We start from the raw sequence: 16,454 nt of genomic DNA, 5'->3' as shown, positions 1-16,454 counted from the left end.
GTTCTGGTATTTGCAGCATAAAATCCTAGATTGTGAAATCTCCTGTCCCAGCAGCTGAGGTGCAGATGGGCGTAGCGTGAAAGAATGAAATGATAAGAATAGAAACAAAATGCTATTTTTGACACCATGCCTACTCATGGTGAGGCATTTGTTGCTTTTCATGCTAGTGAGGGAGATAATCATGGGGGCTTTTGCAGATGGAAGGGATTTGTACCCTTATCTACAGGGCTTTTTAAATTCCCAACAGTATTTCTATACATAACAGGACTGATCCTAGTTATTTATTGTTAGAAAAAACTCTGTGAGGAGGCTGTTGTTCTGTAGCCCACTCATAACCAACCCTTCTTGCAGAATAACTAATGAAAAGAATACTCCCCTGTCATCATATACCACATATTATGATCCCCAGGGTCTTTCTCTTGTGGAACCAGTGTCCTCCTCTGGGATGAAATGTCACTGAGATCAAGGGAAGTTTTGGGTGTCTTGCAACACATCAAGCTAAGGAGTGATAGCTGCTTGTAAAGGAGTGGGTTAGAATACAGTTCAGTGGCTGCTGCAGACAAGACAATATGTCAAATCTCAGTTAAAATTACATATTCTCTCAAATTTATTTTAAAAAAAGTTCCTGGATTACGTAATGTGTAAACCCAGTTCCCTAAGTGTTCAACACAATACTAGCAGTTCATTACTTCAGATTTGGTTTGCAGACCATTCACAAACAGTCTGTCTATGTAGTACTCTGAAGTGTTTTGTAATGTTGTGAGATTACCATAGATGTGCTGTGATGTCTGGGAGCCCCAGCATTCAAAACCCTCTAGGGAAAGAATGAGATTGGAAATCATATTGAGAATAATCTATTTACATACATTTTATTCATATTGAATTGCTTTCTTTTCTTTTTTTATTTTTTTTTTTTTTAATTCAAGATCCTTACCCTCTACTGATGGTGCTGCTTTGGGGGTCAGTGGTCAAATGCTGACTGGCCTCAAGACTTTATGCCCTGAAAGCAGGTGGGAGTGGCTTTTGAGAGGAATTGGTCAACAGGAAAAGGAGGGGGAAAGAGAGTGAGGACCGACCAGGAGGCAAAGGAAAATGTGTGGGCTCTGTGTCATGTAGGTGTCCCTGGGAGACAGGGACAGGGTAGATAGGCAGGCATAGGAAGACATGAGGAAAATGCCTCCAGGCTGGAGAAAGAACAGGATAAAGGCAGGAGTGGTTGAAGGACAAACAGGAAACAGTATCTTGGCCCCTCTGCTGAGCTCAGGATTTGGTTGCACACACATAAATACCTCTGAGCCCCTTGGCTGCACAGGTGTGTCACCCCTCCACTGCCTTTTCCTTGGAGGATGATGGCTGGGTGCAGCAGCTGCGTTCAGGGCAGCAGCAGTGCCTGTGCTGAGTTCTGCTGCTGGCCCATCTGGGGCCATGGCTACTTACACCAGGAGAAAACACTGGCATTGCAAAACATGTTCAGGTGTGAAAGATAACAAGCATGAGGGTTTCTGATTAAATAGTCAGGCTATTTATTTTTTCCCATGAGATGCCTTATTCTGACTTCTGTGACAAAGGAGGCCACAGCCTGGAGGACTTTGCCCTCCTGCCTGCAGAAATTGGGGAATGCAGCTCTCTGAGTGATGCTATGAGTGGGTCCCTGGAGTGACCAGAAATTAAGAATTTTGAGCAGGGGTGGGAAGAGAGACAGGCCCACAACCCAGGTCTTAGTGATAGCTCAGGACTTTATAGTGAAACCAGGGGATGAAAGAGGGGAGTTCGAATGAAATGCTGAGTGAAGAAATCCCAACAGTGCCTGCTGCACCTTGAAGGCATTTAAGGTGTCAGCAGATGCTGCTCAGAAGGACCTGCCTAATGTATGAGGGAATCCTCAGGAAGAGAGTCCAAAGCATGTTAAAGACAATGCTGCCCTGGAGTACTTGGATTATAGCCCTGTCTATGCTACAGTGTTGCTCAGTAATATTACTGATTTATTTATTTATTATTTTTGTCACGGTGACAGCTAATTGTTCATTTTTTGTCTTCTGGCTCTGATTCTGTTCTGTTCATACTCTTATTTGCATTATTCCAGGGTTTAATTCTTCCTTGGCTGTGGGTTGGGTGAGAGAGCAAGGAGGGAAAGAAGAGAGCAGCTTTGCCTCTTCTCTGAGGCAGTGTGCTGTCCCTGGCACTGTGCCTGGTGTGCTGAGGCACTGGAGACGTGACTCTCTCCTCCCTCCTGAGCCCTCTGTGCTCAGCTGGAAAACATAACGTGCCCAGCCCCAGAGCTTTCCGTGAGCCAGCTGTGCCACCTGGGTCTGGCTGGCGTGAGGTGGAGGATGCTCAGGTAACTGAAGGCAGAATCGAGTCCCCAGTCAGCTTCTTCTCATTTCATAAAACACTTCCCATCAGTGTTTATGGTTCTCCACCACCAATCTGTTGTTTATGCATCTCAAAGGGCTTGGTGGCGGGGTGCCTGAAAAAGAAAATAATTGTTCTATAGCAGTTTGTTCTGTTTTATTAACGATTAAAGTGTTCGTCAGTGTAATTCCTCATTAAATTTGCTCTTTGCTCCAAACCTCCAGGGGCCCTTCTTGAATTTGCCACATGTGAGACATTCTTTTTGCTGAAATATTTTTTGTCAATGACACTGTTATTATCAGCAGTGTGGGTAGCTTTATCTACCCAAGACTTTGTTTTTATGACCCTGTGTCCTTATTAATGTAGATACATAAATAGTGATGTGGCACCAGGGGTTGGAAACATTTGCAGTCTCATAGTTTTACTGAAAAAGAGTCAACTGGTATAAATTGACCCATCACCATGGACTTCAGTGGATCTATTTCAAATTCCAGCTGCTGAAAATTTAGCATGGAGTAATCTTACTGAAAATCAGTGGATCTGTGGATGATACAAGGCTATAACCTTTTGTTCAAGTGTTTCAACACTTGCATTATGGCTGGTAAAAGGGATTAGAGGCAAAGATACTAATTATGAATGTCTACTGTGCTGAGGTGAACAAGTGGTAGGGGTAGAACTATAAGGGCATGATGTCTTGAGCTGGTCTCATCAACACAGTGAATAAAAATTGTTTTTCATTTTTCAAGGGGAGAAGAGAATAATTTAGTCTTTGTGAAAGACAACAATTATTAGGAAGAGAAAGTAGGGTATTAGGCTTTGTGTGGACATACAAAATGAGCCTACACAATTTTCTCCTCTCACCTCCAGGGAAAAAAAAAAAGATATATCTATCTTATATCAATGGAGATAGATTATTTTTTCCTTGTGAATCTTGAAAACTGCAACTGGGTGTATTTACTTTCTCATAAATTTGATATTAAAATAATGAGACCTTCCTGAATATGTATGTAGTCAAACCCCCAGATTACTTCAATTTTTGGGGTGTAGAAAGGCATGAAGGAGAAAGGAAACAAAATCAGTGTGCAGTCCACACCTGACAGTCAGTAAAATCCAAGGGGTGGATAGCCCATGCCTACTTAAATGAATGGAAACAAATGACGTATTTGCAAAGGCTGCATTTGCATAAAGGCATGTTTGAAAAGAACTTAAAATGTCTAAGCCATATTTAGAAGATGACTGAAAAGAAGGGAATTTGATATAGCAATGTTTCAGGAAAGAGGCAGAGGCACTGTTTTGTTAGTGCTGGGGATTAGCAACTTAATTAGCTCAATCTTTAGTGCAGGAAATTACCTAGTACCTAGTTAACATTTGCAAGGATTTAAAATATTTAAATGAGGAAAGGACAAATTTTCAATGACACTTATATGTCTATTAGATAAACTTTTTTCTCTAGATGACAATTTTTCTTTTTGAATATTTCTGCTATTTGGTCCCAAAGGTTTGATGTAAAATGTGAGTTTACTTCCTATGGTGATGTTGAGAAGAGTACTGAGGACTTTTCTTCATCTCACTGCCACATAAAAGTGATCTCTAATTTCCTGGTACTATAACCTTGTTTGCTGAAGACTGTATCAAGATGAAAATAGTGTGACTTTTTCAAGGTAGCCCCCATGTAGGCAACAGCAGTGATGTTGAATGTGATCTTAGATCTGGCTGAGACAATTTTGATCTCAGTTACCTAAATATCATCTTTTTGTCACAGTGATTTTACAGCTAGAAGCCCCAGCCAGGTGGTCCCCAAAACTTCACATGGTGAAGAAATAGACTCAAAGACCTTGAATCAGTTGTATGTTGTAGGAACCACAAAGTCACCGTGGGAGACAGAACTTAGTCAAGTATTTCTCCGTAGAGATCACATATGATTGTGGGAAAACATGGTTTCAAGGTTATACTTTTAAAAAGCTGACCTGTAGGTTCACTGACATAATTAAATAATTACTGACATAATTACTGTGTTAATGTTTCAGTGTCCCTTCAAATCAGACAATCTTGTTATTGGCCTTCATAAAAAAAGGGCACAGAGGGGAATTTTTTTGCTTTCTTTGTTTCAAAGTGTTTTTTGTGCTGAATGTAATCAGAAATAAAAATGTACTTTTAAAATATGATTTGAAACAAAATCCTAACACTTATACTGTTTCCCAAAGCTAGTTGTTTATAACTAGGCCATTCCAATACCTTGGTTAGCTAAAAATGGTTTCTGCTCCTCACACAAAAAAAAGAAAAGAAATAGAAGAGACTGTCTTGAAATGGATTTCAATCAAATGTTAGAAGGTAAAATGAACTAAAAAAAAAGGAAAGAAAGAAAGAAAGAAACATTAGAAGTATTCCCATTTAAGTAACGTTATGCTTTAGCTGGGACAATAACAACTGAAAAATTAAAAGACATATATTTTGTATGATTATGTTCCTTTAGGCTTACTTTCTTTTATCTGTACTCCTTTAATGCAATGTGATTCCAGCTTTTACTGTATAATGGTTTTTGCCTTCTTTTAGTGGCTAAGCAGTAAGAATGAAGGCTTGGAAATGGGACTCATTGTGCACTCTGTAAAAAAACCCCCATGGTTGTTGTTTCCCTTTTTTTGCTTTTCCAAAATAAACTTAAAAACATGTGTCCCTTGACCAGACATTTCAGCTTTTGGATTATTTGGTTCAGTATTGTACATAAAACATTCACTGGTGCATTAGTGGAGAGCATGCCTTGCTATCCCGATGTTGTCTTCTCTGCCTCTGTTCTGCTCAGCCAGAGCAGGCTCAGAGTGCCCCGTTTGCTCACACACTTTGTCACCACAGCTCTCATGTGCTGAAGAGCTCAAAGGGGAGACAAGCCCAGCCTTTGAGGTGTTAAGATTTGGTCTTGATCCTTTAAACTCTTAAGTATGAGGCTTTAGATAAAACCTGTACATGTCTAACATATTTTTTTCCCGTCTAATTTTAGGCTTACTTTAACCTTGTCCTGTCCCATGGACTTGAAGAATTTTCCTATGGATGTGCAGACATGTACAATGCAGCTAGAGAGCTGTGAGTGCCCAACTACTTTATCTATTAAATAACAAATTTTTACCCTAACATTCAGTGATTAGATAGTATCTACATTATCACATTTATGTGGTGAGACTCAGTATTCCTATTTTGTAAGGGAGTTATGTTTATCACCATAATGTGAGGGTTGCCTGTACCTGTGCTGTTCCTGCTCCCTTATCTTTCTCCCTCCTGGGTCACATCACCTTACACATCAGAGTTGCATCACTTCCAGGGGTGGATACAGCAATGCTGTGTGGGAGAAATGATTAAGTCTCAGGAAAGTGTGAACAGTTATTACATAGCCAGGGATTCGCTATGCCTGACTGAATCAGGCTCACTTTTGGAAAATGGAGGCAAAATACCTGATGAAGCTCAGGTCCTAATAGTGATTCTTAAGCTGGTGTGCTAAACACAGGCAAGGCATGGACTGGGGAAGCAGCACACACCCTCCATACTGTGTAGCTGCCAGCACCCACCACAGCACTGCTTCAACCTGACCAGGTAACAATCAGGCAAACCCAGGAGTGGCTCAGACAATGGCAGATGCCAGTGATCGTTCCCAATATTCAGTAGGTACCAGTCCACCCTGGGGTTTTTCTATTTAGGGAGAAAGTATTTAGCTGTATGGCTATGAACTGTGGGCTGCCACAGGGAATCTTAGACTGGTTTGGGCCAGCAAAATTATTTTTTAGTGGCAAACCAGGGCAGTGCTTCAGAATATAACAGTGTTTACTTCTTGCTTTTAATAGGGCAATAGTGTAGTTATAGCAACCAACAACTAAGAGGAACTGTGCTGTTGTTAACTGAACACCTTGAAAATGTAACAGATAACGTATTGCAATAAAAGATGTTTCTCAGACATAAGAACATTTGCTGTTTTCTAGTCAGCTGCCATCTAATAAACTTTGATTTCTTTGTTGCAGTTGGCTACACCATGAATGATCTGATATTTGAGTGGCTAAGTGATGGACCTGTGCAAGTTGCAGAGGGTTTAACCTTGCCACAGTTTATTTTGAAAGAAGATAAAGAACTTGGTTATTGCACAAAACATTACAACACTGGTGAGCATTATTCTATTTTTTTCTATCAATTGTTCCAGTGGTATCTATTGTGAATTTGTAATGGGAAAATATAGGTAAAATGAAAAAAAAAATGAAATTAAAATTTTTTTCAGTCATACTTATTTTTAAATCTGAAAATACAGAAATTGTCTCTTTTTTTGAAAGATTTAATTTCCAGATTTTGTTTAATTTCATTAAGGTATTCTAATATACTTAAAGTCATTAAAGCATTTCAAATATTAAATATTGATAAAAAATCTAATTGTTTTGCTATCCTTAAAATGAAACTTTTTTTAAACAAACTAACTATTTTATTAAATATTGATTCATCACTTTTAAAGTACTGATTTTTCTGAACCTGGTTTATTTCTCCAGCATATCAAATTGCCAGTGAGGGAAAATATCAATTTTTCACCAGCTTTTATGTGGTCTAATTTATGAGATGTAGCATGTAAAAAGACACTGTTTTCATTGCTGATCTGAATAATGTACAGACATGGAATGTTGGGAAATTAAATTTTTGTTTAATACTCTAAAGTTTTTCTTTCATTTGCTGTTTAGGAGTTTATAATGCTGTGTTTTCTATCTTTAGCTTTACAGAGAAGAAGAAACTCTGTTAAAATTTTTATCTGCTTGGAGTTTATTTAATAGGGACAGCATTTAGAGAACAGTTTTCTGGGTAGTTTCTGGGATTAAATATAATCCCTCTCATCTAAAATAGCTTTTTCATCATTGCAGCATAAGAGCTGATCTGGTTGCATCAAATACATTTCTTTCACTTTATGAAATAATACAATGTGAGAGGTTCTGCCTCTTCCAGAAATAAAGTCACATTTATTTCTATGAAAAGAAAATTATTGGTTTTAATTTTTATAAATTCAACTTATCATTTTGGAGCCCTAAGTACCAAGGATGGAAAACTTTGTGATTGGCACCTCCAATACTGTCTTCTCTGTAGTTTGCTCCTTCAGGTTTGGTGTGAAATTAAAATGTGGATAAAACTTATAGCTCGGCCTTCTCCTAAACTCACTGTCCAGGCTGTGCCACAAAAGTCTGGAGAGCCTCTGACAGATTGGGCTACTCATGCCATTGCTGCCACACGTGGCCACCACAGCCCTTTCCAGTCCCCTTCTGTATGGGCAGACTGGTCAGGGACAGCCACTGCCTAGGTCTCAGCATCTGCCTTTTGAGTCACGGCTCACTCATTTTAGAACTTTTGTGCTGTCAGACGATATTATTCAGTCTCCACTCCTTTCTTTGTCAAACAGCCTCTGCACTCCCCTTTGTGCTAGCTCTTGCACCCACCATTCAGCACCGTAGTCCACCAGAAAAGTAAAGGAACGTCACAAAAAGGAGCAAACCATCTAATATCCCCTGAAAGGGTGAATGAGGAGCAGTGTGTCTTCATGCATTTTCCAAACTAACTCAAAAGGGATCCTTTGAAACCATTGGCATGGCACTTCAGGAACGAGAGGCTTTCCTGTAGTCTGCCTGGAGCCAAAGCACTCACAGTGCCTAACCCAGAGTAATTTTGAGAGCAGCACGGAGTGATTGCATTTACAGCTGACGAGCTGTTGCAGCTCAGGACTCTGCATCTCCTGCTGCACAACTAGTTCCACCGTCAGGCAATCGAAACTTCAGTCCTCCAGGACTGCTGTGCAGCCACTATCGGTTGTTTGAAGAATCACTCACCTCTCACGAGAAATTGGTTTAGGTTTCCTGGAGTCAGACTTTTAGCAAAATTCGAAGTAGACTTTGAGTTGATTCTCCTGTGAGACATAATCCACAGACACAGGTAAATGACATGAGCAGAATGAGGAGGAGTGTGACCTACCATAGGCTGCAAGAGTGGTAGTTTACAATTTGTCTGTTCAAACATGATTGCTTAATCTCATGTCACTAAATGACCAAAATGCTGTCCCCTTTTAATACTTAACATTATATTTGACTAAAGTAAAAGCTCATTGAATTTTGAGAAAGGAAGCATTACGTTATATTTTCTGGAGGTGAAACAATTGTGCTAGTATTCATTTTCTCAGTTAATATGAAGAACTGGGCACAGTCTGCTTCAGTGGTCTCATGCTTCCCCCAAGCTAGCATGCAACAAGTGGCTGACTAGTGTCTGTGTATCAGGATCTGCTTACAGTATTAGGTTAGGAAACAGGCTACACATCTAATTTATATTCAGAAAACAAGATAAAAATGTGCAAAAAACATTTATGAAAGTAATTTCATGTTCTAGGAAAGTTTACATGCATTGAAGTCAAGTTTCATTTGGAGCGTCAGATGGGATACTATTTAATCCAGATGTACATTCCTAGCCTGCTGATTGTCATTTTATCCTGGGTTTCTTTCTGGATCAATATGGATGCTGCTCCAGCCAGAGTTGCACTGGGTATCACTACAGTTTTGACAATGACTACGCAAAGCTCAGGATCGAGAGCTTCCCTCCCAAAAGTAAGGAAATAATTTTGTACCGCGAATTTGTTTTTAATAAGAAATGTTTGTGCTACTCTTTTAAATGTCAGAAAGGTCTGTGTAACTATGCATCTGATAAGGGTATGTGAGAAAGTGGTAACAGTGTGATGTTAGACTTGCAATATCCTTGCATTTGGATTAAAGAATGTTGCTGCCGTTTTGGTGGATGGCTGAATGGTGCAGCAGTATGAATTTTTAATGAGTTTCTACTACTTTTGACACTCAGTTTTGAGTGTTTAGAAACCAGATTTTCTGAGGTATTTAGAAACCTGACTGGATTCCTTTCAGATTGGGGACTTTAAAAACACTGTCTGATCCTTTCTGGACTGTTAGACTCTCATATATCTTGATGTTTATAGATGTGGCACTTAGTCCAATGAATATATAAATATTACACCCAAATATATATATATAAAATATATGTATGTAACAGATATACACCTAAAAGATTTCTCTGGAGAACCTTTTCAGTGTGGAACTGTTGATGTCTTTGTTTCCCAGCTGAATTTGTCCATATACTCATTCAAGTGTCATCTGAAGACCTTCATCCTGTCTATGCACAAACATATCCTCTCATTCCAATATTGTGGTCTTTTTAATCCTGGCCAGATGCTGTAGATGGGTTTACAGATTACAGACTGAATTCTCTGTTTAGTCAGGCTGACAGCTCTTTTCAGCATAGGCACAGCTCAAATGCTTCTGATAACAGCATTCCCAGTAGAATTTAATGTGCAAGCTCAGGTTTTATACACTTTTCTGGAAGGGAGCTCAGAGGTAGGTAAGTTTGCAATAGTGTATGGAGTTCTGAGGTATATGAAGAATCCTTTTCTAGCAGTCCAGCATCACAGGGACAGGGATCATAGTAACAATGAAGAACACAAATTTTGAGTGTTTGTGTAGATCATGATCCATTCCAAGAAAGCATGCTGTATATTGTGGTGTTTCACCCTCTGTATCACATTTAGTCTCATTCCAAATATGCAAGTTGTTCAAGTGGAGGGCAACTTAAAAAATATAGGGCAACTCCAGAAAGTGCACAGATTGTGTTACTCCTTTGTTAGTAATGAAAAAGTATCACTTAAAAATCTGGTGAGTACAACATTTGGTTCAGCTTCACTTATTCACTTGGACATATGCATAATTTTCCATGCAAACTGAAAGCCTCTCATATATTAACTCAGAATTTCAGATGGAAAATGTATTAAACGTTTGTTCAGACAGTGCAGCTGATATTACTAGTGAACATTCTGAAAAGAAAGTCTGAAAAGATTATCTTGGCAAGAAGCATACAGGCTCTTTAAATAGCAAGTTTGGACTCGCTGAAGACTGTGTCTAGATGGCACAACATGAAGCCATGTGATATATTCTAAGTTTCTTACAAATTATCTGGCTTGAGAAATATAGCTAATACAATCACTGTAGTGGAGATTTCCACCAACATTTCCTACTGGGCAAACAAACCCTGCCAAGAGGCTCTGCAGTGTCAGCATACCCCAAACACTAACACTTTAGAAAGTGTTTTCATCACAGGCCTTTGATCCAGCTGAAATGTTTTCCCTTTTGCGTGCTGTTGTGTTTGAGTAGAAAAGTATTTGCTGAGTGGAAGAAATGGGAAGATTCAAAATATGTTGACTGTGATATGTTGATTATCGGAGAGGTTCTTCTTCAGCCTCAGGATTAAATACATTTATCTTAGCGGCTGTCAGGGAATGGTGGTGCTCTGGCCATACTCCATCTTCTCCTGCTATGCTGTGTTCCTTTGCCAGAAGATAGGCACTAAGAAAAGTATCTCACCAGAAAGCCTGGCACACTTAGGCTGCGCCTAGCTGTTGCATTTTCTCTGTGTAATTCGGCTGAGCTCTATTTTAGAGATTTGATCTCTCTATGTTAGTTAATCCTTGTGGGGACTTTTGAAGGTGCATCAGTTGACTTAAAAATGTGGTTTGAAGTAAATGGCAGCATTCCAGCCAGCTGACTCCCACCCCAGATGATGCAGGTGCTTGGGGAAACATGGGCACCATTCATCACCAGAATCACCAGTACCTGATTCCTTATACATAGAAGCAAGGTTTCCTTGCTATTGCTGTTGCAGGCACTTAGCTTTAAAACCCCATCTGTAACTCAATATCAAAATTGTATTTATTAATAAAATCTGTCCAGCTGAAATGCACTTAGGAATAAAAATATGAAGAGAATTGAATCAAATCAATGTCAGATCTGAAGTCTCAAAATCCCTGTTTAAAAATAATGGTTTTCTAAGCCCTGTCTACATATTGCCAAGACAGAAGAAGTTAGGCTGCCCATAAAACATCCATTTAAAAGTTGCTCCAAGCATGAATGTCTAACAGAATAAGATCTTTCAGGACAATTATTTTTGCAAGAATACTGAAAAAAACTGTGCAACTTTCTTTGTGAAAGCAGCATAGGATTGAATACAAGAGCTGTAATTTCCCCATCCTTCTTTATGTCCTGTTCTTATTAATATAGATTTATGCAATTTAACTTTAATTTACCTGGTTTCATGCCAAGAGTTTCTTTCCATTCTTCTCTATTTTAATAGAGCTTTATCACAAAAAAAACCCCAAAGTATCAAAAATTGCCAAATTTAACAGGAATAATTCCTTTACCTAGAGAAAGGCAAAGAAGACTTGTGATAAGATTCCTTAGGTTTTTTTGTCTGTTTCCAAGCTACTATCTAAATGACTAAAGTGTTACTGTTTAGAAGTAATTACCTACATATTGTTCTCAGCCCTGGTGTAAGATAACACACCAATGTTCTGTTTGCTTAAAATTGCTCTTTTTCATATTAATTACTAACATTCATTTCCATACACGGATTTCATAATAGTAGGTCATGGCAACACAGACATTAGGCACTCAGCTGTTGAAAATTAGACATAAGACTGAGATTGCTGAAAAGAAAAGAAAATAAAAGGAAATGAAAGAATAAAATTAATTCAATCTGAAGCTCATATTTGCTGCATATAAGAGAAGTATCTAGAATGCACTCTTCTAAATGAAATATATCTCTTTGGTAAATTTTGTAGTATTTCTGTGGAATTACTATATTTGGAGTATTTTGTAATTCTGTCTAAGAATATAGGGTGAAACTCCAATATCAGAAACATAGTAATAAAGAAATCAATGTGATTTTTTTTCCCTTATTCTTCTGCAAAGTCAATTTCTTTCTTACCAAAGGCAAGAGTAGACTATTACATCACAGCAAAGCTACTGTTCTGTGAAGGGTGACCTGCAGTGCCTGTCTCAGAAAGCAGAAAGATTCTCTTCCTCCACAATTCTAGCATAAACTGAGCAATAATGCACCATGATTCCATGAAATAATGATTTTGTGTGTAGGGAGTATCTGCAGAGAAATATTCACCATGGAGCCAATCTCTTTTAAAGTGATGAAATTATTTTGTGTTTGTTACAGAAGAGTTGTGATGGGTCCTGTAACCAGAATTGCCCTCGTTGGCTGTGTTAGGGGGTGGTAAAGAGCTCATCCAGAAAGCTGGGATGGAATACCCTCCTTCCAGTTTGACTAATCCATCACTGCGATGCCTAGGAATGGTGATCCAAAATATCAGGATTACTATGATCAGTTCCTGTTCCCACATGTTTATGTGTATAAGTTTTACCCCCATCTGATGCTCTTATGTCTGAATTCCTCTGGTCACACCATCACTTTCCACTTAGAAACTCCATCTGGGTAATGTTTGTGCACCCAGCTGCACCAGTGGCTCTTGCAGATCAGCCAGCTGAGCAGAAATCCTGGGCGCCAGCTGGGTGATCACTGTGACCACACATCCACAGTGAAATCCCTGGGAAACCCTGAGCATTCTGTGTGAGTCCTGTGCACGAGCCAGGGACATCCCTTGCACCTAGGCTGTGCTGGACTTCACCTCTGCAGAGAAACTCCAGGGAACACCAGTTAGGAATCTGATGTGAGCTGCTGTACATCCATGCAGGGCTCAGCACATGCTTGTCCTCTGGAAGTATCAGACCCACAGACCCAAAGGGCTCTATGAATCCATCAGAGTATGGACTGAGGATTGTCTGGGCACCACAAGGGACACCTAGACATATGTCTTTACTTACAGGCCCAGATGTGTATGAACTGGGGGAGTTAGGGGGATAATTCAAGGTCCAGTAGCACAGAATTTTTAAGAAGTGTTGCAAAACAATTATTTTCTTCAGAGCATTGAAGCACCATTTTCTTGCTATTCTTTTTACTTGTAAATGGCTCTCCTTCTGTTGAATCAAAAGAATAAAAAGTTTGAAAGGATTTTCAAAAGAGGCATTTGAAAGAATAATGAGTTCTCTGCTGTTCTATTTGTGTATTTTTCAGATTGCTTTTTTCTTAAAACACTTACATAAACCAAACCTTAGCAACAACAGTCCAAGGAAATGAATTCCTTTTAATGCCATAAAGCAAAACATTTCAGGATATTTTAAGTCAAGTGATAGCAACTGTATTTTACACAGTTGCATAGCATTCATATTGTGTTACTTTAATGCACAGTGCTTAATGAATGCATTTTCTGTCCCCAGGGAGCAATCTGTGCAGAAAAAAGTCTCATTCAAAGCTCGCCAAAACTTCTGGGAATCCTTTCATTCACTTCATTTTACTTTAAATCACTACCTACATTACCAATGCAATAAAAGCATAGGTGCAGAGACTTGAAAAACCAAAGCCAATGAAGTCTATCGCCTTTGGCAGGAAATGACTATTTTTATGTTTCATCCACTATCCCCAGCATATTTGGAGACTTTTAAAGATTCTTGGGCTTCTGGCAGGCCAGTCTCTCCTTTTTTTTTTGAATGCCAGAATCTATCAAGTAAAGAAGATACAAGAATATGGCACTTTTTTTTTTTTTTTTTTTTTTTAATTAAGGTTAAAATGATACCATAATAAAAGGAATAAAAAAAGAATTAACAAGGAGCAATACCAATAAAGACAAAGCAATAGATACTGTTATCAGTGATGATTTGTGCTGTGTTCATTTGTTTCCATAGGAAGTAGAGCACTGAAGGTGATTGCTTACTCTTTTATTAGCAAAGCACAGAGATGATACATTTTGGTGCGGCATTATGGTAAAAAAGCAATAATGAAGTAATTTGGAATGGAAGCAGTTTTTTTGACTAATTACTTTTAATCTAGTCTCAGGATCTGAAGAGGAAATATAGAACTAATTTGGCAATAATGAGATTTGTTAATTGACACTTGGATTATGTGGATGTCTGAGCATTTTACACACTGCTTAAGTAATTAGGACAACCTTATTTTTATTAGCTATTTACAAATTCCTGTTGGAGACCTAATGGTCCTAAACCTTGATACTTTAATGTGTCTGCTCTACATCACATATTTATGTATCCTGATAGTGGTACTGCAAACAAATTTCCACTTTAAAAAAATTTGTTCAGGCCCCTTGAGTTGATTTACAAATAAGTATTTTATTGGTTGTTGATTTTCTAAAAGAGTGAAAGAGGGTATCCTGTCCAAGCTCTTGGGAAGTCAGGCTGCATTGTCAGGTAGCCATGAGGAGCTACTCTTCAGTTATGTGCCTACACAGAAATGTTTTAGGACTCACTTGTTTTGTTAATTTCCAGCATTCTTGTATAACTTTCTTTTTTGTTCACATCATAGTTTTAACATACAACATATATTCCTTGTGTTACTAATACTAAAAGACCCTGAAACCTGCTTTAACTCTTTTTTTTTTTTTTTTTTTTGGGGGGGGGGGGGTGCTTGACAAAGTGAGATACAACTAATTTTGGTATTGAGACAATATTTTCAATATCCATTGGTGTATTCCATACAGTATTTGAATCTGGATACAGAAATCTGTTCTACTCTGTATGACAAAGGAAATCATATAGACGGAACCTAATTTTCAACAGAACAGTTCCAAAAGTAAAAAAAGGTTTAAGTAAGTGAACATTTATTTGCATACTGTGACTTATTGAAACAATTAAATGGCTACAAACTGATTGGGACTAAATATAAACCTTTTTGTGTAAATAAACAGTCTTACAAAATACTATAAAAAATTCCTGACAAGTAGTTTATAAGCACCTGCTCATAACTTATAGTTCAGAAAAGGTGTTTTCTGGTTCTGCTCTACAATTTTTCATATTCCATTTCTTTATTCTTATGTCTTCTCCCTTTAAATATGTTTTCTCAATAGTGGTTTTGAGACAGGATATTAATGTGTTTGTGCTTGAGGGCAAGAGATTGTTTGAATGGCAGTGGGAGACGTGGGATGTGCATCAGATGATACGTGGTGTACCAGGGAGAAGTTCCCAGTCACTTCAAATATTAATAGCACTGTGGCCATCTTAGTACCAGCTTGAAAATATATCCTCAGCCCCGATTAAAAGAATGTGTGGTGCCCAGAAACTTCTCTGCTTCTCCCAGCTACAGCAGCTGGTCTTGTAAAAGACACTTCATTTTGCACCTTTGAGATCTAGGTAGATACTTACAGAGCCAGCCTGTGCAGTTACAACTTCACTGTGAGCAGAAATCTCAATTAATATGATGTTGGATGAGCTTTGGCACAGTTATATATGCTGTGATCATGCATCCATAATAGGAAGAGTTATTTTCCTTCCATTCCACTACTATTTCCAATTCTATGAAACTGAAGTCTTCAGTGTTCTGCATAGGTAAGAAGACAAAACCCAGCAGGATCCAGGCTACTTGTGAGAAAAGCAGGAGGAAGAAGGATGTAAAAGTTAAGCACAGCCCCTAAATCTAATGCTAGAAATTGTTCTCTTTAGCATGGCCACAGATATGTGGTGCCCTGGACAATCTTTGGGTCTTACAGTGGTTATGTGTGGGTTCTAGTGGTTCTCTCTGTCCTTCATTCTGTGCAAAGCTGACTGCTGAGATACTGACTGGTATGTTGTCTAATTAATACCAATACATTAGGATCTATACCAGATTCTACTCTGTGAAAGTGAAAAATGAACGACTGAGTAAATCTGTCACCTTTTTCCCTGTACTCATCTAAGCTTTAAAGTTTACTTTTCTGTATAGTGAAGACAGTGGTATTTACTGTACAACAAAAGCAGTAGTTGCTGTCATGTGTGACAGCTAAAAATATCCTATAAGATGTGTCTGAATACCTCTGGGATGTAGTTTGAGTACTCCTGGCACTTCCTCAGCAGGTTTTATAATGCATTCATCTGGGGGGGCTGGCATTCAGCAGAGTCTATTTCAAGCATCAGAGAAGAGCTGAAGTTATTGTGCACACCAGTCTGCTGATTGTTTCATAACCCTGGCACGATACTGGAGCTCTTCAGCTTCATTGTCACACCATTCAGGACATTCTGGTGGCTTTTAGTGTCTCTCTGAGGAGTGCCTTGTGCTGCTCTTTCACAGACATAAGCACTGCAAACCCTCTCTGAAGCAATGGCGTACTGTGTTGTGGCTCATCTGTTCCAAGTAATTGCAAGACTTTACTCTATTAGATCACC

General features: G+C 38.7%; 1 protein-coding gene across 3 annotated transcripts in view; it reads left to right on the top strand.

Annotated features, from left to right (window-relative positions):
* The window catches only part of GLRA2 (glycine receptor alpha 2), a 123,195-nt gene that overhangs the window by 40,425 nt on the left and 66,316 nt on the right, over positions 1-16,454 (top strand). For 2 of the 3 annotated variants that reach the window (XM_069003300.1, XM_069003320.1), the window contains exons 5-7: positions 5,348-5,430; positions 6,357-6,494; positions 8,737-8,951. In XM_069003300.1, the coding sequence (XP_068859401.1) occupies positions 5,348-5,430; positions 6,357-6,494; positions 8,737-8,951 (436 nt within the window). The remainder of the gene's footprint in view (positions 1-5,347; positions 5,431-6,356; positions 6,495-8,736; positions 8,952-16,454) is intronic. The other variant, XM_069003311.1, reaches the window with a different exon arrangement.

Source organism: Aphelocoma coerulescens, chromosome 1 (genome assembly GCF_041296385.1).
Source record: "Aphelocoma coerulescens isolate FSJ_1873_10779 chromosome 1, UR_Acoe_1.0, whole genome shotgun sequence".
NCBI classification, from domain to species: Eukaryota; Metazoa; Chordata; class Aves; order Passeriformes; family Corvidae; genus Aphelocoma; species Aphelocoma coerulescens.
Note: the sequence above shows the minus strand (reverse complement) of the source record. Positions and strands in the feature narration are given on the sequence as shown.